The sequence below is a fragment of the Leptonychotes weddellii genome, chromosome X, assembly GCF_054177405.1.
Source record: "Leptonychotes weddellii isolate Sample4059 chromosome X, ASM5417740v2, whole genome shotgun sequence".
Taxonomy (NCBI): Eukaryota; Metazoa; Chordata; class Mammalia; order Carnivora; family Phocidae; genus Leptonychotes; species Leptonychotes weddellii.
The window spans coordinates 61,755,792-61,779,363 of NC_138385.1; the positions used below are offsets into that span (position 1 = coordinate 61,755,792).

At 39.0% G+C, this 23,572-nt stretch overlaps 1 protein-coding gene across 1 annotated transcript in view; it reads right to left on the minus strand.

Annotated features, from left to right (window-relative positions):
- The window catches only part of HEPH (hephaestin), a 96,421-nt gene that overhangs the window by 16,330 nt on the left and 56,519 nt on the right, over positions 1–23,572 (minus strand). Inside the window, exons 16-17 of the mRNA XM_081808752.1 lie at positions 1,461–1,567; positions 266–491 (exon numbers count right to left, since the gene is read on the minus strand). Of these exons, the coding sequence (XP_081664878.1) occupies positions 266–491; positions 1,461–1,567 (333 nt within the window). The remainder of the gene's footprint in view (positions 1–265; positions 492–1,460; positions 1,568–23,572) is intronic.

The following is a 23,572-nucleotide window of genomic DNA, read 5'->3' on the forward strand; positions in this document are numbered from 1 at the left end:
ACGTTCTGCATGGAGCACTGGGTGTTATGCACAAACAATGAATCATGGAACACTTCATCTAAAACTAATGATGTAATGTATGGGGATTAACATAAGAATAAAAAAAAATAAAATAAAATAAATTAAAAAAAATAAATAAATAAAATAAATAAATTAAAAAAAAAAAAAAGAATTATGCTCCCTTAGGTAGTGATGGGCCTCTCATATACCCCCATGCAACTAGTGGGGAGTTCTTTGGAAGAGGGATAGGTTCTTTTCTACAGACCATGCATTTTATTGCTCTCCAGAAAAGTCTCATCCTGTAGGTTAACATGGCCTGGCTCCTGGGGCCCATGGGCTGCTACATTCTCCTCCAGATACCAAGACTGGTTCTCATCAAAGATCAAGAATAACAAGGCAAATTCTCGGTCCATGTCATTACGTCCTCCATAGGGCTCCAGGGTGCCCTTTCGGCAGATGGTCAAGGGTCCAATCAGGCCACTATACATGTCCTGAGAATGGGAAAAAGGAGAATACCGTAAAAAAAAATGGAGTCGTTCCTGGGTAGCAGTGCTCTACAGGGTGCAAGGCTGACATCCAAGTCTACTGTGTTCAGCACTTTATCATAATGTCTTACATTTATAAGGTATATATTTACCTCCACTATGTTATCTGAATTCATTCTCATAACCATCTTGGGACACAGGTTAGATGTACTATCCAACCTATTACTTTAGCTAGGCTGGCCTATCCGTTGATCACCAAACCCAAAGGCACTTTCACTACCCAGTACTTTTCCTCATGCTTTTTTTTTCTTCCTGTAATGCCTTCTCCTCTGCCATATACCTTATCTTATGGCATAGTGCTATTTAGATTTCAGGGTTTAAAGTACATGCACCTTCCATTGTGGTGCCTTCTCCAGGTTCCCTTTAATCATCTCCTCCAAGCAGAAGTAATCACTCTCTCATGGACCCCACCCCCCATAGCACTTTCTATCATATGGTTTTCAAGGAGCTTTATATATATATATCTTTACATTTTTATCATCCAAAGCACCAAGTAAAATGCCTAAAATGTAGTAGTCTTTCAATAAATGATTGCTGACAGCTGACTGAATGGTTGCCTAGATAGATAAACTCATTTTCCAGATGAGGAAACAGGGAGATAATGACTCATCTAAAGTCACTCCAAAGACAAGAGTGAACCAAATTTGGGTCTAAAACTCGAATTTCTTGACAACCAATCCTGGGCTTTTTAAATGAGAGCATATTGACTTATAGGATCCAAGACAAAGAAACAAAGAAGAAAACCCTTAGGGATAAATATGTGGTGTAGCTACCTATTCCCTTCATTCCTCCTTCTGTCTATGAAAATAAACCCCATATTTGAGGAATTTCCCCCAAACTCTGGGCTCCAGTATTTCAGGGCTGGGCTCTGTCCATTTATGGGACTCACCTCCAGGAAACCAATATTGTCTTTACCTTGATGGGATCCACTGCAGAATAATAGATCCAGGAAACACAAGCAGAATCATTGGGCCCTGGGCCAGATCTTTCTGGGATGTTCCATTGGTAAGTGAGAACCTCACCTAGGAAGGGTAATAGGGATTACCAGTTGGGCCATGTCAATTTTTTTCCCAACTCTCAGGTGCCCCAAAATGCTGTGACGGGTGAGTCTTAAGACCTTTAAGATCTTTTTCCATTATTTCCATACCAGTCTCCATTTTATTTTTGTGACTTTGCTTTTCTCCCTCCTGAGACACCTCCAGCCTCTCTTCTACTATCCCTATCTTTAAAAGCCCAGGTCCAATCCTCTGGTAAAGCAGTTCTGATACTGTTCTCTCTGCTTATAATGTCCTCCCTCCTTCCTGTTTTGGCTCTGCTTTGTTCTCCTTTTCTTGCTGCTGCTTCCTATATTCAGCTGTTTCCCCAAGGCTCTGTCTCTAGTCCCCTTCTTCCTCTCTCCATACTCTCTCTATGGAAGATCAATTATGATCTATGTATTGGTGACTCATAAATACTAACCAGACCTCCCTTGCCATTAAGCTCCAATCTGAATTTTTTAAATTAGATACTGGGCATCTTTTGAAGATTGTCCTGACAACACATCAAAAACTAAAATTGTTCTGAATTCACCTCCCTCCTTTGAAAACATAACCTGTTAATTTAATCTGTGTTCCCAGTATCTAGTAATGACATCAAAACTCTTTTCCTTACCCAGACTCAAAACCTTAGTTTTCTTTGTCTTCCCACCTTTACACACTCCATATGCAACCAAACAGTAAGTTCTATTGATAATACCTCTACAATACATTGTATTGCTATGCTATCCTCCTTCCAATTCCCAATACTACTGCCATAGTATAGACCCTTATTTTCTCAAATGGACTAGTACAAACCCCCCTAACATGTTTCTCTGCCTCCAAGTTTTGTCCTCTCCAATCCGTCTTCTAACTGATGCCATATTAATTTTTATAACAGTTTTTTTTAAAGATTTTATTTATTTATTTGACCCAGACAGAGATAGTGAGAGCAGGAACACAAGCAGCGGGAGTGGGAGAGGGAGAGCAGGCTTCCCGCCGAGGAGGGAACCCGATGTGGGACTCGATCCCAAGACCCTGGGATCATGACCTGAGCCGAAGGCAGACGCTTAACGACTGAGCCACCCAGGTGCCCTTTTTATAACAGTTTTATTGAGATATAATTTGCATATCATACAACTCACCCATTTAAAGGTTTTTAGTATATTCGCAGGATTTTGTAACATCACCACAATCAATTTTTAAAAGATCATTACCACTAAAAAAAAAAAAAATCTTCACTCTTTAGCCATCATTCTCTAATCACCCACTCACCCAAGCCCTGGACAACCACTAACCCACTTTATGTCTCTATAGATTTGCCCATTTTGAGTATTTTATACAAATTCAATTATACAGGATGGATGTCAGCAAATTGATAGACTAAGGAGGTCTTAATGCTAATTTCTTCCCACAATAACAACAAAAATAAGGAAAATAAAGAATAAACAACTATATACCCACAAAAATAGCTCTGAAAGCTTCAAAATATAATGAAGAAATTGTAACAACCCAGCAGGGCAAAAACCTGAACATGGCCATATAAAAAAAGTGTAGGAAGTATCTTACCTACATCATCCCTGTCTGGTGTAGCTGGTACCAAGGGAGAGCACTCATGGGAGAAATGAAAAGAAGGTGGACCCCAGCAGCCCTCACCACCACAGCCAGGGAGTATTTCTTGGCACTGGCCCCAGCTGACTGAGCTGCCTGGAGTCCATGACCCTCTGCCACTTTTTCAAGCAAGAATCGTGACCACTCTGCCCCAACCCAAGAAGTTATAGCTTATATGTCCCCTCAAAGCTTATCTTGTGCCCCAAGGGGGAGCCCCTAAGGAGCCACTGCCCATCTTCCCTCCCCCAGTGAGTCACAGGTTATTTGCTTCCAGCTCCACAAGGAGTCATTGCTGCTGTATTTCCTCAGAGAAGAAGTTGCTACTGCTATACTCCCTTAGAAGGAGATACCACCACGGCATCTTCCCAAGAAGACGCTGCTACCACTCCATGCTCCACACCCAGAAAAAAGTGCTGCCCTTCTGCTTATTCCCTCTGAGGAAAGAACCTTCAATGTTGCATTTTCCAGAAGGAGCCATTGTTTCTCTGCGCTACCCCAGGAGGATCTATTAGTGCTCCACATACCCACCAAGAAGAAGCTGCTTTAACTCCCCACCCAAAGAGCCACAGACATTCTGTCCCCCCATAAGGAGACACCAACAACCTCAATCCCCCCAAGAAGGAGCCACTTATGTTCCGTCCCCCCACAAGGAGCCACCACTTCACTGTTCTCCCAAAGTAGAAGCCACTACTGCACTTATCCTCAACACAAGGAGCTGCTGTTGCTGAGCCCTCAAAAGTAGCCAGCTCTTCTATGGCTCCCTTACTCAAAAGGAACCATTGCTGCTCCATTCCACCCAGAAGTAGCTACCACTTTTCACTTTCTCGATGGTATACTGTGAAGCACAAAAACTTTTGAGGAAGTCCAGTTTATTTATTTATTATTTAGTCACGTGTGCTTTTAGTGTTGTATCTAAGAATCATTTTCTAACTCAAGGTCACAAATTTTTATGTTTTCTTTTAAAAGTTTTGTAGCTTTAGCTCTTACATTTAGGTGTTTGATCCATTTTGAGTTAGTTTTTCTATATGGTGAGAGGTAGGGAGTCCAATTCCATTGTTTTGCATGTTGATATCTACTATGTCTCAGCACCATTTGTTGAAAAAACTATTATTTCTCCATTAAATAGTCTTGGAACCCTTGTTAAAAATTAATTGACCATAAATATAAGGGATTATTTCTGTACTCTCAGTCCTATTCCATTAATCTATATATCTTTATGCCATTACCAAAAGTCTTGATTATTGTGCTTTATAGTAAGTTTTGAAATTGGTAAGTGTAACTTCTCCAACTTTGTTACTCTTTTTGAAGATTGTTTTTGCTATGTGATATCAATTTTTTCCAAACCTCTCTTTTTCAAGTCACTCTTCTCTTCAAAATTTTAATGGCTCCCTTATACCCAAAGAATGAAGTCCAAACACTTCATCCAAACATCTAAGCCCTTTCTAACTCAGCCCTGGCTTATCTTTTAGTCTATTTCTTACTCTTCCTACTTCTGTAAAAAGGACACTGGCCAAACTTAATTATTCACCTCTGAGCATATCCCATACTTTCACAGCTTTGTGCTTTGATGATGTTATTCTCTTTACCTAAACCATCCTCCAACCTCTCCACTGAGTTTTAAACTCCTTTATTCAACTGTCTACTTGACACTTAAAGTTGTTTAATTTTTATCTCAAACTCAACATATTAAAAATACATCTTTGACTTCTCTCTCAAATCTACTCCTCCTATCTCAGTAGTGAAACCAGTTGTTCAGGAAAAAAAATCAGGAGCTATTTTTTATTCTTTCTCCCATATCTCATATCCATCTGCATGTTCTGAGGGATCTACCTAAGAAATATATCCCCATCCATCCACTTCTATTTGTCTCCACAGCTACTACCCTAATCTATACCATCATCTTCTGTCACCTGTACAACCATAATAGATACCTAAATGGTCCCTCCTGTAACACATGCCCCACATAAACACAAATGAAATCTTTTAAAACATAAAGTAGACAATGCTACACCCCTGGAACAGCTTTCCATTACAATTACAATGAAATAAAAACTCCTTACTATGAATTGCAAGACATGACATAATATCTCTGATTTTTGTTCATCTCTCCAAATTCATTTCCTACTCTTATCCATAATGTTCAGTATGCTATACCTATGCAGCCTCCTTCCTACTTCTCAAACACACTGAGATTATTCCTGTTTCAAGCTATTTACATTTGTGGTTCAATCTGTTCTGAAATTTCCTTAATATGGCTCATTCCTATTTATCATTCAAGTATCAGTCCAAACATCATTTCCTCAGAGGGGCCTGTTCTGACCATAGTAGCCAAGCTTTCACCTCTGTATCCAGAATACACAAAGAATTCTCGATTCAATAATATGAAAACAAAAACTCCATTCAAAATGGGAACATTTTTGAAAAGATATTTCACTATTTTGAACTCTAAGGAGCAGGAAGATGGTGGCAGAGTAGGAGAATCCTAGGCTTGCTTTGTCCTATGAATACAATAACTATCAAATCAACCTAAATACCCCAGACATTGACCTAAAGTCTGACAGAACAGAATTCACAACTAAAGGGAGAGAAGAGGCCACATCAAAGAAGGTGGGAAGTGTGGTTAAGGGGAAATTGGACCACAGCTGCTGTGGAAGGGAGGAAGAAGAGTGAGAGAGAGAGGAGCATGTAGAGAATTCACAAGAATATTTCCCTAAAACCATTGACTTGGAAAATGAGAGGGGCTGAATTTTGTGAGTTCTAACAATCACCGGAGCTTAAAGCCTGGAGCTTTAAAGGTCAGTGGGTTTGGCTGGGATAGAGTCTGGAGGGCACTGCATTGTTCCTGGAGAGAAAACAGGCAAACAATTCTGGGGCAGACAGCATGGAAACAGCTATCTGAAAAAAGCCTGGGGCACCGAGTGGGGAGATAATTTGGTCTTCTCAGAGTGTGTCCCTGAGAGTCAATGTTCAGGGAGACACCTCTCCAGGAACAAAGGAGCTGGCCAGCACCATCTTCTTCCCCTACCCCTCAGTATAAACACAGAGCCACCTGTGGGAAGCAACATAGCATCAATACTAGCTGTCTAACTTGCTTACACCAAGGCCCACCACCTGTATTCTTCCCAAGAAGACCAGCACAAACACCAGCCCACACCATGTCTCCTGACCAGAGAGTTTGCAGGGCCTCACTTCCTGTCAGGGTGGTGACAGGACTCATTTCACAAGCAGATCGGAGAACACCTAATTAAAACTCACCACATTCAGGCCAGAACCAAACACTACTCATGGCAGGCAAGGAAAACCTCTACAGACTGGCCTGAAGGAAAGAACAGCCAAAGCACAACAGCAGAGTGCATGCAGCACACACCAGAGACACTCCCTGTAGCACCAGACAGTACATACCATCTTCTTCACAGGAACATTACTTTCAGAGGCAGGAGACATAACAAGCTTTTCGAAAACATAGAAGAAGGCAGACAGACAAAACATGAAGAAAGAGGAATTTATCCCATATGAAAGAGAAAGATAGGCCACAGCCAGAGATCTAAGCAAAACAGATATAAGTAACATACCTGATGAGAATTTAAAGCAATGTTTATAAGGGTACTCACTGGACTTGAGAAAAGAATAGAAGACATCAGTGAGACCCTTACCACACAGATAAGAGTTAAAAAAATCAATCAGAGATGAAGAGTGCAATAAACAAGATCAGAAACACGTTTGATGCAATGAACAGCAGGGTAGAAGCAGAGGAATGAATTTGTGACCTAGGAGAGAAAATAATGGAAAGTAATGAAGCTGAACAAAAGAGAGAAAGGATTATGCAACAGGAGAATAAACTTAGGGAACTCAATGACTCCATCTAATGTGATAATATTCATATTACAGAAGTCCCACAAGGAGAAGAGAGAAAAGGGGGCAAAAAAATTATTTGAAGAAATAATAGCTGAAAACTTCGCTTATCTGGGGGAAAGAAATGACATCTAAATCCAAGAGGCACAGAGAATGCCCATCAAAATCAACTAAAGCAGGACAACACCAAGACATACTGTAATTAACTTGGTAAAATACAGTGATAAATAAAAATTTTAAAAGCAGCAAGACAAAAGAAGTCCCTAACTTACAAGGGAAAACTCATAAGGAAAGCCAGAGATTTTTCAACAGAATCCTGGCAAGCCAGAAGAAGTGGCATGATATATTCCAAGTGATGAATGGGGAAAATCTGCAGCCAGGAATATTTTATCCAGCAAGGCTATCATTCAGAAGAGAAAGAGATTTGTATGTCTTCCTTGGAGAAATGTCTGTTCATGAAATGCTCAACATCACTCAGCACCAGGGAAATACAAATCAAAACCACAATGAGATACCACCTCACACCAGTCAAAATGTCTAAAATGAACAACTCAGGAAACAACAGATGTTGGCAAGGATGCAGAGAAAGGGGAACCCTCTTACACTGTTGGTGGGAATGCAAACTGGTGCAGCCACTCTGGAAAACAGTATGGGAGTTCCTCAAAAAGTTAAAAGTAGAAATGCCCTATGATCCAGCAATCACACTAGGTATTTACCCAAAGGATGCAAAAATACTAATTCTAAGGGAAACATGCACCCTGATGTTTGTAGCAGAATTATCTGTAACAGCCAAATTATGGAAAGAGCCCAGATGTATATTGACAGATGAATGGATAAAGAAGATGTGGTATATATATACAATGGAATATTACTCAGCTATCAAAAAGAATGAAATCTTGCCATTTGCAATGATGTGGATGGAACTAGAGTGTATTATGCTAAGTGAAATAAGTCAGTCAGTGAAAGAAAAATACCATATGATTTCACTCATATGTGGAATTTAAGAAACAAAACAGATGAACATAGGGGAAAGGAAGGAAAATAAAATAGATGAAAGCAGAGAGGGAGGCAAACCATGAGAAACTCAACTATAGGAAACAAACTGAGGGTTGCTGGAGGGGAGGTGGCTGGGGGATGGGGTAATTGGGTGATGGACATTAGGGAGGGTACTTGAAGTAATGAGCACTGGGTGTTATATGCAACTGATAAATCACTAAACTCTACCCCTGAAACTAATAATACAGTATATGTTAATTAAATTAGACTTAAATTAAAAATTTGAAAAATAAAATTAATTTAAATGCAAAAAAAAAATGAAGGAGAGATAAAGAGTTTCGCAGACAAACAAAAACTAAAGAAGTTTATGATCACTAAACCACCCCTGCAAGAAATATTAAAGGGGACACCTTGAATGCAAAGGAGAAACCAAAAGTGACAGCATAAAGGCAGGAAACACAAAAGCAGTAAAAATGAATATTTCTGTAAAAAAATCAGTGAAGGAACTGACACATGCAAAAAGGATATAAAATATGATAGCATACACCTGAAATGTATGGAGGAGAGGAGTAAAGAATGGGTTCAAACTTGAATGACCATCAACTTAATATAGACTGCTATTTCCAGAAGAGGTTATATACAACATAATGGTAACCATATATCAAAAATGACTAATAAACATGCAAAAAATAAAGAGAAAAAAATCCAAAAATATCACTAAATAAAAACAGCAAAACACAAAAAAGATAAAGACAAAAAAGGGTCAGAGAACATCCCAGAAACAACAAAAGAAGTAATAAAATGACAATAAATATATATCTATCAATAATTACTTTGAATGTAAATGCCTTAAAGATGCCAATCTAAGCATATTGGGTGTCAGAATGGATAAAAAAAAAAAAAAAAAAAAAAAAAACCAAAAACACCCATCTATATGCTGCCTACAAGAAATTCATTTTAGTTATAAAGACACCTAGAGATTGAAAGGGAGGGGATGGAGAAACACTTATCATACAAATGAATAGTAAAAGAAACCAGGGGGTATCAATACTTCTATTGGACAAACTAAACTTGAAAGCAAAGATTGTAACAAGAGATGAAGAAGGGCAGTATATCATAAAAAAGGGGATAATCCAACAAGAATATATAACAACTGTAAATATTTAGGCACCCAACATGGGAGCATCCAAATGTATAAAACAATAACAAAAATAAAGGAACTAATTGATAATAATACAGTAATAGTAGGGGATTTTAACACCTCACTTACACCAGTGGAGAGATCATCTAAACAGAAAATGAACAAGGAAACAATGGATCTGAAGGACACTCTGGATCAGATGGACATAATAGATATACTCGAAACATTCCATCCTAAAACAGCAGAATACACATTATTTTCAAGTACACATGGAACATTCTCCAGGAAAGATCACATATTAGATCACAAATAAGGCCTCAATAAATACAAAAAGATTGAAGTCATACAATGCAACTTTTCTGACCATAATGCTATAAAACTAGAGGTCAACCACAAGAAAAAATCTGGAAAGACCAGAACTACATGGAGGCTAAACAACATGTTACTAAACAATGAATGGGTAAACCAGGAAATCAAAGAATAAATTAAAAAAAGATACATGGTCACAAATGAAAATGAAAACATGACAGTCCAAAAACTTTGGGATGCAGCAGAAGTGGTCTTAAGAGGGACCTAAGAGGTCCTAAGAGGGCCTGTAACAACACAAGCCTACCTCAAAAAGCAAGAAAAATCTCAAATAAACAACCTAACTTTGCACCTAAAAGAACTAGAAAAAGAGTAACAAACAAAGCCTAAAGCCAGTAGAAGGGAGGATATAATAAAGATTAGAGCAGAAATAAATGATATAGAAGCTAAAAAAAACAAACAATAAAACAGATGAATGAAACCAGAAGGTGGTTCTTTGAAAAAATTAAAAAAAAATTATAAACCTCTATCCAGACTTATCAAAAATAAAAGACAAAAGAACCAAATATTTAAAATCACAAAGTAGAGAAAAAATAAAAACCAACACCACAGAAATACAAATAAGTATAGGAAAATATTATGAAAAATTATATACCAACAAATTGGACAACCTGGAAGAATTAGATAAATTCCTAGAAACATATAAATTACAAATACTGAAACAGGAAGAAATAGAAAACTTGAACAGACTGATAACCAACAAATAAATTGAATCCGTAATCAAAAAACACCTAACAGGGGGCTCCTGGCTGGCTCAGCTGGTAGAGCATGCAACTGTCGATCTCAGGTTGTACATTAGAGCACCACATTGAGTGTACAGATTACTTAAAAATAAAATCTTAAAAAGAAAACAACTCCCAACAAACAAAAGTCAAGGACCAGATGGCTTCAAAGGCAAATTCTACTGAACATGTAAAGAAGAGTTAATATATACTCTTCTGAAACTATTCCAAAAACTAGGAATGGAAGGAAAACTTCCAAATTCATTCTAAGATGCCAGCATTACCCTGATACCAAACCAGATAAAGACACTACTAAAAAAGAGAACTACAGGCCAATATCCCTGATGACCACAGATGCAAAAATCCTCAATAAAATACTAGCAAACCAAATCCAATAATACATTAAAAAAATCATTCAACACAATCAATTGAAATTTACTTCTGGGTTACAAGGGTGGTTCAGTATTTACAAATCAATCAATGTGATTCATCACATTAATAAAAGAAATGATAAGAGCCATATGATCATTTCACTAAATGAAGAAAAGGCATTTGACAAAGTACAGTATCCATTCATGATAAAAACCTTCAGCAAAGTAGGGTTAGAGGGAACATACCTCAACATAATAAAGGTCATATATGAAAAACCCACAGCTAATATCATCCTCATTGTGGAAAAACTGAGAATTTTTCCTCTACAGTTAGGAACAAGACAGGGATGTCCACTCTCACCACAGTTATTTAACATAGTACTAGAAATCATAGCCTCAGCAATCAGACAACAAAGAGTAATAAAAGACACCCAAATCAGTAATGAAGAAATAAAACTTCCACTAGTTGCAGATTGCATGATAACTATATATAGAAAACCCGAGACTCCACGAAAAAATGTCTAGAACTGATAAATTTGGTAAACTCACAGGATTCAAAATCAAGGTACAGAAATCTGTTGCACAATGAAACAGCAGAAAGAGAAATTAAGGAATCAATTCCATTTCCAATTGCACCAGACCACATAAGATACCTAGGAATAAATCTAACCAAAGAGGTGAAAGTCCATTACTCTGAAAACTATAGAACACTGATGAGAGAAATTGAATATGACACAAAGGAATGGAAAGACATTATATACTCATGTATTGGAAGAATAAATATTGTTAAAATATCACTACCCAAAACAATCTACATATTATATGCAATCTCTATCAAAATATCACCAGTGTTTTTTACAGAGCTAAAACAACCAATCCTAAAATTTGTATGGAACCACCACAGACCCCAAATAGCCAAAGCAACCTTGAAAAAGAAAAGCAAGGCTGGAGGCGTCACAATGCCAGAATTCAAGTTATATTACAAAGCTGCAGTAATTCAAACAGTATGGTACTGGTACAAAATTAGGCACATTGTTCATTAGAACAAACTAGAAAACCCAGAAATGAAGCCATAACTGTATGGGCAATTAACCTTTGACAAAGTAGGAAAGAATATACAGTGGCATAAAGAATGCCTCTTCCACAAATGGGAAAACTGGACAGTAATGTAAAAGAATGAAACTGGACCACTTACACCATACACAAAAATAAATTCAAAATGGATTAAAGACCTTAATGTGAGAGCTAAAACCATAAAAATCCTAGAATAGAGCAGAGCAAGTAACTTCTTCAACATTGGCTGTAGCAATTTCTTTCTAGATATATCTCTTCAGACAAGGAAAGCAAAAGGAAAAATAAACTTGTAGGACTTCATCAAAATAAAAAACTTCTGCACAGCAAAGAAAACAATCAACAAAACTAAAAGGCAACTTACTGAATGGGATAAGATACTGGCAAATGACAACTGATAAAGGGCTAGTTTCCAAAATATATAGAGAACTTATAAAACTCAATACCCAAAAACCAAATAATCCAATTAAAAATGGGTAGGAGAGTCCTGGCAAGATGGCAGAGGAGTGGGGGACTCCATTTCAACCAGTCCCCTGAATTTAGCTATATATCTACCAAGCCACTCTGAACACCCATGAAATCAGCCCGAGATACAGGATTATAGGTCTGGATCTCTACAGGGGCAGAAGATCATCAGTTGAGAGGTAGAAAAGACGGAGTTGGGATTGCTTGGACAGATGTCAAAGGATAAACAGAAGGGAGAGGGGACCGCCAGAAGCTAGCCTTTGCAAAATAATACCCCAGTGCAAAAGCGGCCTGTGGCTGGGGACCAGCGATAGCTTGGAGAACTGTGGCCGAGGGACAGGAAGGAACTGATAACAGCTCTCAAACAGGACACAGGGGCTTAAGAGGAGAATGCTGGGACCGGGCAGTCACAGCGTGGCCAGCCACTGCCGGAGCCCAAACCCATGCCGGAGAGGACCCGGGGCTGACTGGAGTGGCCACCGCCACCACAAGTGTCTGGGAGGACCCGACAAGGACCTGAGCCCGCGGAAACGGGGCTGGAAGCAGCCGCTGCCAGTGCCGCTACTGCCGCCATCGCTGCCATGCTCAAGAGGACCTGGTTTGGAACTGTGCCCACAGACCCAGGGGCCAGCCACAGCTCCCGCTGTGGCCTGGGCCCGCCCAGTCCGGGATTGCTTGCGATGTTGGTGGCACAGGGGGCAGAGACAAGCGGGGCCGCGGTCCACAGCTGAGGTGATCACTGGGGGTGCGCACTGCCTGTCGGAGTCTGTGGTTTTCAGCGGCACTTACAGAGCAGGAGACTGTGTTCTGGAAGATTCAGAGAGGAGCAGACTGTAGCTTCTTTCCTCTGGGGCAGAGGTCTGGGTGCAGACATTTTCCTTTGCTCTGACCCTTTGAAAAGGTGCAAAAAGCTGCCAGAGAACAAAAGCCCAAAAAACAGGTTTCCACAGAGCCCAGCCCCTTGATAGGGGGCAGGGCAACTCCGCCCAAGCAGGATTGACTGAAAAATGCGGCACCCCTCCCCCAGAAGACAAGCTGGAAGAACAAGAAGACAACAGCCCCAGGGTCCCCATAGAATTGTAAAACCCCAACACCAGGGGAAAATTAGTATATTAAGCTCCTGATGTTGCCTCACGGCCTGTGTATTTTTTAGATACAACTATTCTCTCTCTTTTTTTAATGCTTTCTTATGCTTCTTCTGTTTTCTTTTTTTTCCTGCTTATCATATCAACCAGATGTTTAATACAACATATTCCATAGTAACTTTCTAACTTGAACTTTTCCACACATATACTTTTTTCTTTATAAATATATAGATAGATGATAGATAGATAGATGATAGATAGATGATATAGATGTAGTCCTTTTTTCCCTACTCAATACTACCTGTATAATATATACCAGTTTTAATTTCCCTGTATCTCTGGGAAGTACTGTTGTCTAACAAAGAGAAAAAAATACACCCAGGAAGAGCTGAAACACTCTACCTTGCCTGCATAGAGGAATTATAGCCACCTTCCCTGCACCCCCCTTTTTCTTTTCTTTTTTTTTTTTGTTGGCTTTGTTTGTGGGTTTTGTTTGTTTGTTTGTTTGTTTTTATTTTTGTACTTTATAAATCTTATTCGTGGAATTCATTTTGGTTGGGTTTTTTTGGTGGTGGCTTCCGATTGCTCCAAATATTCCCAGGGTGCACCTTGCCTGGATTGTGTTTAATATTTTCAACTGTACATCCCCTCAAACACAACTGAACAAAATGACTAGGAGGAGGAACTCCCAACAAACAAAAGACCCAGAGACTATAGCCTCTCCCTCAGACCTAATAGATATCTATATAAGCAAGATGTCAGATAGACTTCAAGTTAATAGTTATGAAGATGATAGTTAGAGTGGAGAAATAGATTAATGGCAACACAGAGTTTCCAAGGGCAGAAATTAAACTGAACTGGCAAAACTTAATCATTGAGATCCAATCTAATCTAGATACTCTAACAGTGAGGGTAAACGAGGCAGAAGAACGAATTAGTGATCTAGAACACAAACTGATAGAAAAGAAGGAAAACGAGGAGGCCTGGGAGAAACAGTTTAAAATCCATGAAAACAGAATGAGAGAAATAGTGACACCATGAAATGCTCCAATGTCAGAATTATTGGAATCCTTGAGGGGGTGGAGAGAGAGAGAGGACTAAAAGATATATTTGAGCAAACTGTAGCTGAGAACTTCCCTAATCTGGGGAATAAAACAAACATTCGTGTCCTAGAGGCAGAGAGGACCCCTCCCAAGATCAGGGAAAACAGGCCAACACCCAGCATGTAATAGTAAAACTCACAAATCTTAGAACCAAGGGTAGTTAGGGGGAAGAGATTCCTTATGTAAAGAGGGAGGAACATCAGAATAACATGAGACCTATCCACAGAGAACTGGCAAGCCAGAAAGGCCTGGCAAGACATCTTCAGGGTACTAAATGAGAAGAACATGCAGCCAAGAATACTTTATCTGGCAAGGCTGTCATTTAGAATAGATGGAGAGGTACAGAGCTTCCAGGACTGGCAGAAGCTGAAATAATATGTGACCACTAAGGTGGCACTGCAAGAAATATTAAGGGGGTTCTATAAAAGGAGAAAGACCCCAAGAGTGATATAGAAAGGAAATTTACAATCTGTAGACGCAAGTACTTCACAGGCAACATGATGAGAATAAATTCATATCTTTCAAAAATCACTTTCAACATGAATGGCCTAATGCTCCCATAAAATGGCACAGGGTTGCAGACTGGATAAAAAGACAGGACCCATCCATATACTGTCTATAAGAGACACATTTTGAACCTAAAGATACATCCAGGATGAAAGTGAAGGGATGGAGATCCATCGTCCATGCTAATGGATCTCAAAAGAAAGCTGGGGTAGCAATTCTCCTATCAGACAAATTAGATTGTAAGCCAAAGACTGTAGTTAGAGACACAGAAGGACATTACATCATTCTTAAAGTGTCTATCCAACAAGAAGACCTAAAAATTGTAAATATGTCCCCAACATGGGAGCAGAAAACTACATAAGCCAACTGTTAACGAAAATAAAGAGTCATATTGATAATAATACGTTAATTGTAGGAGACTTCAATACTCCACACTCAGCAATAGACAGGTCATCTAAGCAGAAAATCAACAAAGAAACAAGAGCTTTGAATGACACACTGGACCAGATGGACCTCATAGATATATACAGAATATTCCACCCTAAAACAACAGAATACTCATTTTTCTTGAGCTTACATGGAACTTTCTCCAGAATAGACCACATACTGGGTCACAACACAGGTCTCAACTGATACCAAAAGATTGAGTTTATTCCCTGCATTTTCTCAGACCATAACACTTTAAAACTGGAATCCAATCACAAGAAAAAATTTGGAAGAAATTCAAACACTTGGAAGCTAAAGGCCATTCTGCTTAAGAATGTTTGGGTCAACCAAGAAAACAAAGAAGAACTTAAACAATTCATGGAAACCAATGAGAATGAAAACACATTGGTCCAAAACCTATGGGATACTGCAAAGGCAGTCCTAAGGGGGAAATACCTAACCATCCAAGCCTCACTCCAAAAAATAGAAAAATCCCGAATTCACCAACTATCTCTACACCTTAAAGAACTAGAGAAAAAGCAACAAATGATGCCTAAGCCACACATTAGAAGATAAATAATTAATAATAGAGCATAGATCAATGAATTAGAAACCAGAAAAACAGTAGATCAGATCAAGGAAACCAGAAGCTGGTTCTTTGAAAGAATTAATAAGATCGATAAACCACTGGCCAGACTTATCCAAAAGAAAAGAGAAAGGACCCAAATTACTGAAATGATGAACCAAAGGGGAGAGATCACGACTAACACCAATGAAATAGAAACAATTATTAGAAATTATTATCAACAACTATATGCCAATAAACTGAACAACCTGGAAAAAATGGGTGCCTTCCAGGAAACCTATAATCTACCAAGACTGAAACAGGAAGAAATTGACAACCTGATTAGACCAATAACCAGTTACAAGATTGAAGCAGTGAGCAAAACCTTCCAAAAAACAAGAGTCCAGGGCCTGATGCATTCTCTGGGGAATTCTACCAAACATTCAAAGAAGAAATAATACCTATTCTACTGAAGCGGTTTCAAAAAATAGAAACAGAAGGAAAGCTTCTAGACTCTTCTGTGAGGCCAGCATTACCTTGATCCCAAACCAGGCAAAGACCCCATCAAAAAGGAGAATTTCAGACCGATATCCCTGATGAAAATGGATTCCAAAATCCTCAACAAAATCCTACCTAATAGGATCCAGCAGTATATTAAAAGGATCATCCACCACGACCAAGTGGAATTTTTCCCTGGGATGCAAGGGTGGTTCAACATTCACAAATCAATCAATGTGATAGAACACACTGATTATAGGAGAGAGAAGAATGATATGGGCCTCTCAATTGATGCAGAAAAAGCATCTGACAAAATACAGCATCCTTTCCTGATTAAAACTCTTCAGAATATAGGGATAGAGGGAACATTCCTCAATTTCATAAAATCCATCTATAGAAAACCCACAGCAAAAATAATTCTCAATGGGGAAAAGCTGAGAGCCTTTCTCTTAAGATCAGGAACACGACAAGGATGCCCACTCTCGCCACTATTCTTCAACAGAGTAGTTAGAAGTCCTAGCAACAGCAATCAGACAACAAAAAGAAATAAAAAGTATTCAAATTGGCAAAGAGGAAGTCAAACTCTCTTTGCAGGTGACATACTTTATGTGGAAAACCCAAAAGACTCCACCCCCAAACCACTAGGACTCATACAGCAATTCAGTAATGTGGCAGGATACAAAATCAATGCACAGAAATCAGTTGCTTTCTTATACACTGACAATGTAACCGTAGAAAGAGAAATTAGAGAATCGATTCCATTTACAATAGCACTAAAAACCATAAGATACCTTGGAATAAAACTAACCAAAGAGGTAAAGGATCTATACCCCTATACTCTGGGAACTACAGAACACTCATGAAAGAAATTGAAGAAGACACAAAAAGATGGAAAAACAATCTATGCTCATGGATCAGAAGTATAAACATTGTTAAAATGTCTATGCTGCCCAGAGCAATCTATACTTTCAACGCCATCCCGATCAAAATTCCAATGACAATTTTGACATTTTTCAAAGTGCTGGAACAAACAATCCTAAAATTTGTATGGAATCAGAAAAGACCCCAAATCGCCAAGGAAATGTTGAAAAAGAAAAACAAAGCTGGGGGCATCACGTTGCCTGAATTCAAGCTATATTACAAAGCCGTGATCACCAAGATGGCATGGTACTGGCACAAAAGCAGACATATAGGCCAATGGAACAGAATAGAGAGCCCAGATATAGACCTTCACCTCTATGGTCAAATAATCTTCAACAAAGCAGGAGAAAATATTCAATGGAAAAAAGACTGTCTCTTCAATAAATGGTGCTGGGAAAATTGGACAGCTATATACAGAAGAATGAAACTCGACCATTCTTTTACTCCATACACAAAGAAAACTCAAAATGGATGAAAGACCTCAATGTGAGACAGGAATCTATCAAAATCCTAGAGGAGAACATAGGCAGTAACCTCTTTGACATGGGTCACAGCAACTTCTTTCAAGATACATCTCCAAAGGCAAGGGAAACAAAAGCGAAAATGAACTTTTGGGACTTAAGATAAAAAGCTTCTGCACAACAAAGGAAACAGTCAACAAAACAAAGAGGCAACACACAGAATGGGAGAAGATTTTTGCAAATGACACTACAGACAAAGGGCTGATATCCAAGATCTATAGAGAACTTCTCAAACTCAACACCCAAAAAACAAGTAATCAAGTCAAAAAATGGGCAGAAGACATGAACAGACACTTTTCAAAAGAAGACATACAAATGGCTAACAGACACATTGAAACATGTTCATCATCATTAGCCATCAGGGAAATTCAAATCAAAACCATATTGAGATATCACCTTACACCAGTTAGAAGGGCAAAAATTGACATGGCAAGAAACAACAAATGTTGGAGAGGTTGTGGAGAAAGGGGAACCCTCTTATACTGGTGGTGGGAATGCAAGTTAGTACATCCACTTTGAAAAACAGTGTAGAGGTGTCTCAAAAAACTAAAAATAGAGCTACCCTATGACCCAGGAATTGCACTACTGGGTATTTACCCCAAAGACACAGGTGCAGTAAAAAGAAAGGTCATATGCACCCCAATGTTCATAGCAGCAATGTCCGCAATAGCCAAACTGTGGAAAGAGCTGAGATGCCCTTCAACAGATGAATGGATAAAGAAGATGTGGTCCATATATACAATGGAATATTCGCCATCAGAAAGGATGAATACCCAACTTTTACATCAACATGGATGGGACTGGAGGAGATTATGCTAAGTGACTTAAGTCAAGCAGAGAAAGTCAATTATCATATGGTTTCACTTATTTGTGAAACATAAGGAATAGTATGGAGGACATTAGGAGAAGGAAGGGAAAAATGAAGGGGGGGGAATCGGAGGGGGAGATGAACCATGAGAGGCTATGGACTCTGAGAAACAAACTGAGGGTTTTAGAGGGAAGGGGGGTCGGGGGATGGGTTAGCCGGGTGATGGGTATTAAGGAGGGCACGTATTGCATGGAGCCATGATCACCAAGGGTGTTGGTCCATCACTGGGTGTTATTCGAAAATAAGAAATCATGGAACACTCCGTCAAAATCTAATGATGTACTGTATGGTAACTAATGTAACATAATAAAATTAAATAAAAAAATAAAAATAAAAATGGGCAGAAGTCATGAATAGGCATTTTTCCAAAGAAGACATCTAGATAGCCAACAGACACATGAAGAGATCCTCATTATCATTTATCAGGGAAATACAAATCAAGTCTAAAATGAGATAGCACTTCACACCAGTCAGATTGGCTAAATTCAACAACAGAGGAAATAGCAGGTGTTAGCAAGGATGTGAAGAATGTGGAATCCTCATACACTGTTGGTGGGAATCCAAACTGGTGCAGTCAGTCTGGAAAACTGGAAAACAGTATGGAGGTTCCTCAAAAAGTTAAAATAGGGGGCACATGTGTGGCTCAGTTGGATAAGCATCCAACTCTTGATTTTCACCCTGGTCATGATCTCAGGGTTGTGAGATCCAGCCCCATGTTGGGCTCTGGGTTGGGCATGGAGTCTGCTTAAGATTCTCTCTCTATCTCTCCTTCTGTCCCTCCCTCCCTCCCTCCCTCTTTAAAACAAAACAAAATTTAAAAAGTTAAAAATCGATCTACCCTATGATCCTGCAATTGCTCTATTATGTATTTACCCAAAGAATACAAAAACACTAATTCAAAGGGATACATGCACTCTGATGTTTATAGCAGTATTATCTACAATAGCCAGATTATGGAAATAGCCCAAATGTGTATCGCCTGATGAATGGATAAAGAAGATGCACACACACACACACACACACACACACACACGGAATATTACTCAGCCATAAAAAAGAGTGAAATCTTGTCATTTGCAAGGTCATGAATGGAGCTAGAGAGCATTATGGTACATTAAATAAATCATCCAGAGAAAGACAAATAGTATATTGTTTCACTCATGTGGAATTTAGAAACAAATGGGCAAAGGGACAAAAAGAGAGAGGCAAACCATGAAACAGACTCTTAACTGTGGAAAACAAACTGATGGCTCCCAGACGGGAGGTGTGTGGGGGGATGGGTTAAAAAGGTGATGGGGTTTATGAGTTTACTTGTCATGATGAGCACGGGGTGATGTATGGAAGTGTTGAATCACTGTAACATACACCTGAAACTAACATTACACTGCATGTTAACTAACTGGAATTTATTTTTTTTAAGATTTTATTTATTTGTCAGAGAGAGAGAGCACAAGCAGGGAGAGCAGCAGGCAGAGAGAGAAGCAGGCTCCCCATGGAGCAAGGAGCCCAATGCGGGACTCTGTCCCAGGACCCTGGGATCATGACCTGAGCCCAAAGGGAGCCACTTAAGAGACTGAGCCACCCAGGCATCCCAATTAACTGGAATTTAAATAAAAACTTTAAATCCGGCGTGCCTGGGTTGCTCAGTTAGTGAAGCGTCTGCCTTTGGCTCAGGTCAAGATCCCATGGTTCTGGGATCAAGCCCCACATAAGACTCTCTGCTCAGTGGTTTGTCTGCTTCTCCCTCTGCCTCTGCCTGCTGCTCCCCTGCTTGTACTCTCTCGGTCTAATAAAATAAAAATCTTTAAAAAAGAAATCTGGCATGTATAGATTATATTATGTGCATTTATAATATCTTTTATATTTTGTGGTGTTAACACTTTAAAATTACATATTTTACACTGATACGTAAGTGTCTCTTCCAAATTGCAAGCCCATACTCAAATTAAGTATAACCTCATATTCTTATAAGCACTCTAATTTCCACCTGGATGCCTTACAGATATCTCACATTCAAGATGTTATAAAACAACCTTATTATCTTTCCCCACTAAACAAATAAACAACAATACCCCTTGTTTTCTGTATTTACTTTCTTTGTGCGTGGTACCACTATCCAGGTACTTAATCCTAGAATCTGCTTGTTAACCTTAACCCAACCAACTCCCTCATCCCCTCGACTATCAATCACCATATCTTATTGATTCTTCCTAATGACTCTCAAACCCAAGTAATTCTCTCAGTCATCATTTTCTACCACCTTTAAGTCATTATCATCACTTGTATGGATTATTACAACAATTCTAACTGGATTTCCTGCTTCCAATGCATTCTTACTTTTCTTTTATTCATTTATTGACGATTTTATCGTTGGATCTTCCTTTTTACCCCAATCTCCACCATTCTTCTGAGTGACTTCAAAGTCTATGTCGATAACTCATCCAACACTCTAGTTTATCAGTTCCTTGATATCCTCAATTCCAGTGTATTTCATCTCCATTTTATTTTACCCCTTAGCCAAACCCCAAACCTTTTCATCACCTGAAATTGCTCTACCTGTCAAAATTAAACCGCACTCACTGTTTCCACTCCCACATCTTCCAATTACATTTTAGTCCATTCTAATCGGGCTTCTTTTCCACCAATTTATTAAAACAACCAGCCTCTCCTCTATTGCTATATCCAGTGGAAAATTTTCCATTACTATTTAACCTCTCAGAAGCAGCTGAAACTGTTGATCTTTTCATCCTTAAAATGATCTTCTTCTTAACACCTTTGATATCATCTTCTCCTGGTTTTCCTTCTAATGTCTTGCTCACTTTTTCTCAGGCTTATTTTTCAATCACTACCTCCCTTAAACATTGGCCTTCCTTGGGGTCTTATCCCAGGATTCTTATGATCTCATTTAATGAACTCTTCTGTAGCAACTGTGTTCATTACTTTGCCTTCAATTACTACTTAAATATTGATGCCTTTCAAATCTATGCTATGAGATCATAGCAAGTGCCCCCTTACTACCCATCACCTATTTAACCCATCTTTCTGCCCACCTCCCCTCTGGTAACCATCAGTTTGTTCTCTATAATTGAGAGCCTGTTTCTTGGTTTGCCTCTCTTTTTTTCCCCCTATGTTCATTTGTTTTGTTTCTTCAATTCCACATGTGAGTGAAATCATATGGTGTTTGTCTTTCTCTGACTGACTCATTTTGCTTAGTATAATACCCTCTACCTCCATCCACATCATTGTAAATGACAAGACACCATTTTTTATGGCTGAGTAATATTCATTGTATATATACCACATCTTTATCCACTCATCAGTTGATGGACATTTGGGCTCTTTCCATAATTTTGTTATTGTTGACAATGCTACTATAAACATCCAGGTGCATATATCCTTTTGAATTTGTATTTTTGTAACCATTGGGTAAATAGCTAGTAGTGCAATTGCTGGATTATAGGGTAGTTCCATTTTTAACTTTTTGAGGAACCACCATCCTGTTTTCCAGAGTAGCTGCATGACTTTGCATTCCCACCAACAGTCTAAGAGTGCTCCCCTTTCTCTGCATCCTTGCCAACACCTGTTGTTTCTTCTGTTGTTAATTTTAGCCATTCTGACTGGTGTGAGGTGATATCTCAATGGAGATGTGATTTATATTTCCCTGATGATGAGAGATGTTGATCATCTTTCCATGCGTCTGTTAGCCATCTGTATGTCTTCTTTGAAAAAAGGTCTATTCATGTCCTTTGCCCATTTATTAACTGGATTGTTTTAGGGTGTTGAGATAAGTTCTTCATATATTTTGCACACAAACCATTTATCAAATATGTCATTTGTAAATATCTTCTCCCATTCTGTAGGTTGACTTTTAGTTTGTGGATTGTTTCCTTCATTGTGCAGATTTTTATCTTGATGAAGTCCCAATAGTTTATTTTTGGTTTTGTTTCCCTTGCCTCAGGAGACGTATCTAGTAAGAAGTTGCTAAGGGTGATGTCAAAGTTTTGAATATTGCTGTCCAATTTTCCCAGCACCATTTATGGACGAGACTGTCTTTTTTTCCATTGGATATTCTTTCCTGCCTTGTCAAAGATTAATTTACCATACAGTTAGGGATTCATTTCTGGCTTTTCTATTCTGTTCCATTGTTCTATGTGTCTGTTTTGTGCCAGTGCCATAGCAACTTGTTCACATGTTCTTCCAATCAGTGAGCATGGGATGTTTTTCCATTTCTTTGTGTCATCTTCAATTTATTTCATCAGTGCTTTATAGTTTTCAGAGTACAGATCTTTTGCCTCTTTGGTTAGGTTTATTCCTAGGTATCTTATTGTTTTTAGTGCAAAAGTACATTGGATTGATTCCTTAATTTCTCTTTCTACTGCTTCATTTTTGGTGTATAGAAATGCAACAGATTTCTGTGCATTGATTTTGTTTTCTGTGACTTTGATGAATTTGTGTATCAGTTCTAGCAAATTTTTGGTGGAGTATTTTGGGTTTTCTATAGAGTATCATGTGATCTGCAAATAGTGAAATTTTGAGGGGGCGGAGCAAGATGGCGGAGGAGTAGGAGACCTGGATTTTGTCTCCTCTCAGGAATTCAGCTGGATAGGGATCAAACCATTCTGAACACCTACAAACTCAACAGGAGATCGAAGAAAGGAATAGCAACAACTCTCTGAACAGAAAAGCGACCACTTTCTGGAAGGTAGGAGGTGCGGAGAAGTGAATCCGAGGCGATATTCGGGAGGATAGACAGCGGGGGAGGGGCCTCTGTCGGCCGCTTCTGGCAAGTGATAGAACCACGGAGCACAAAATCGGAACTTTTAAAAGTCTGCTCCGCTGAGGGACGTCACTCTGGTGGCTAAGCGGGGGGTGGAACCCTCCGGGACAGTGTGGTCTCAGGACCCTTGGGGTCACAGAAATACCGG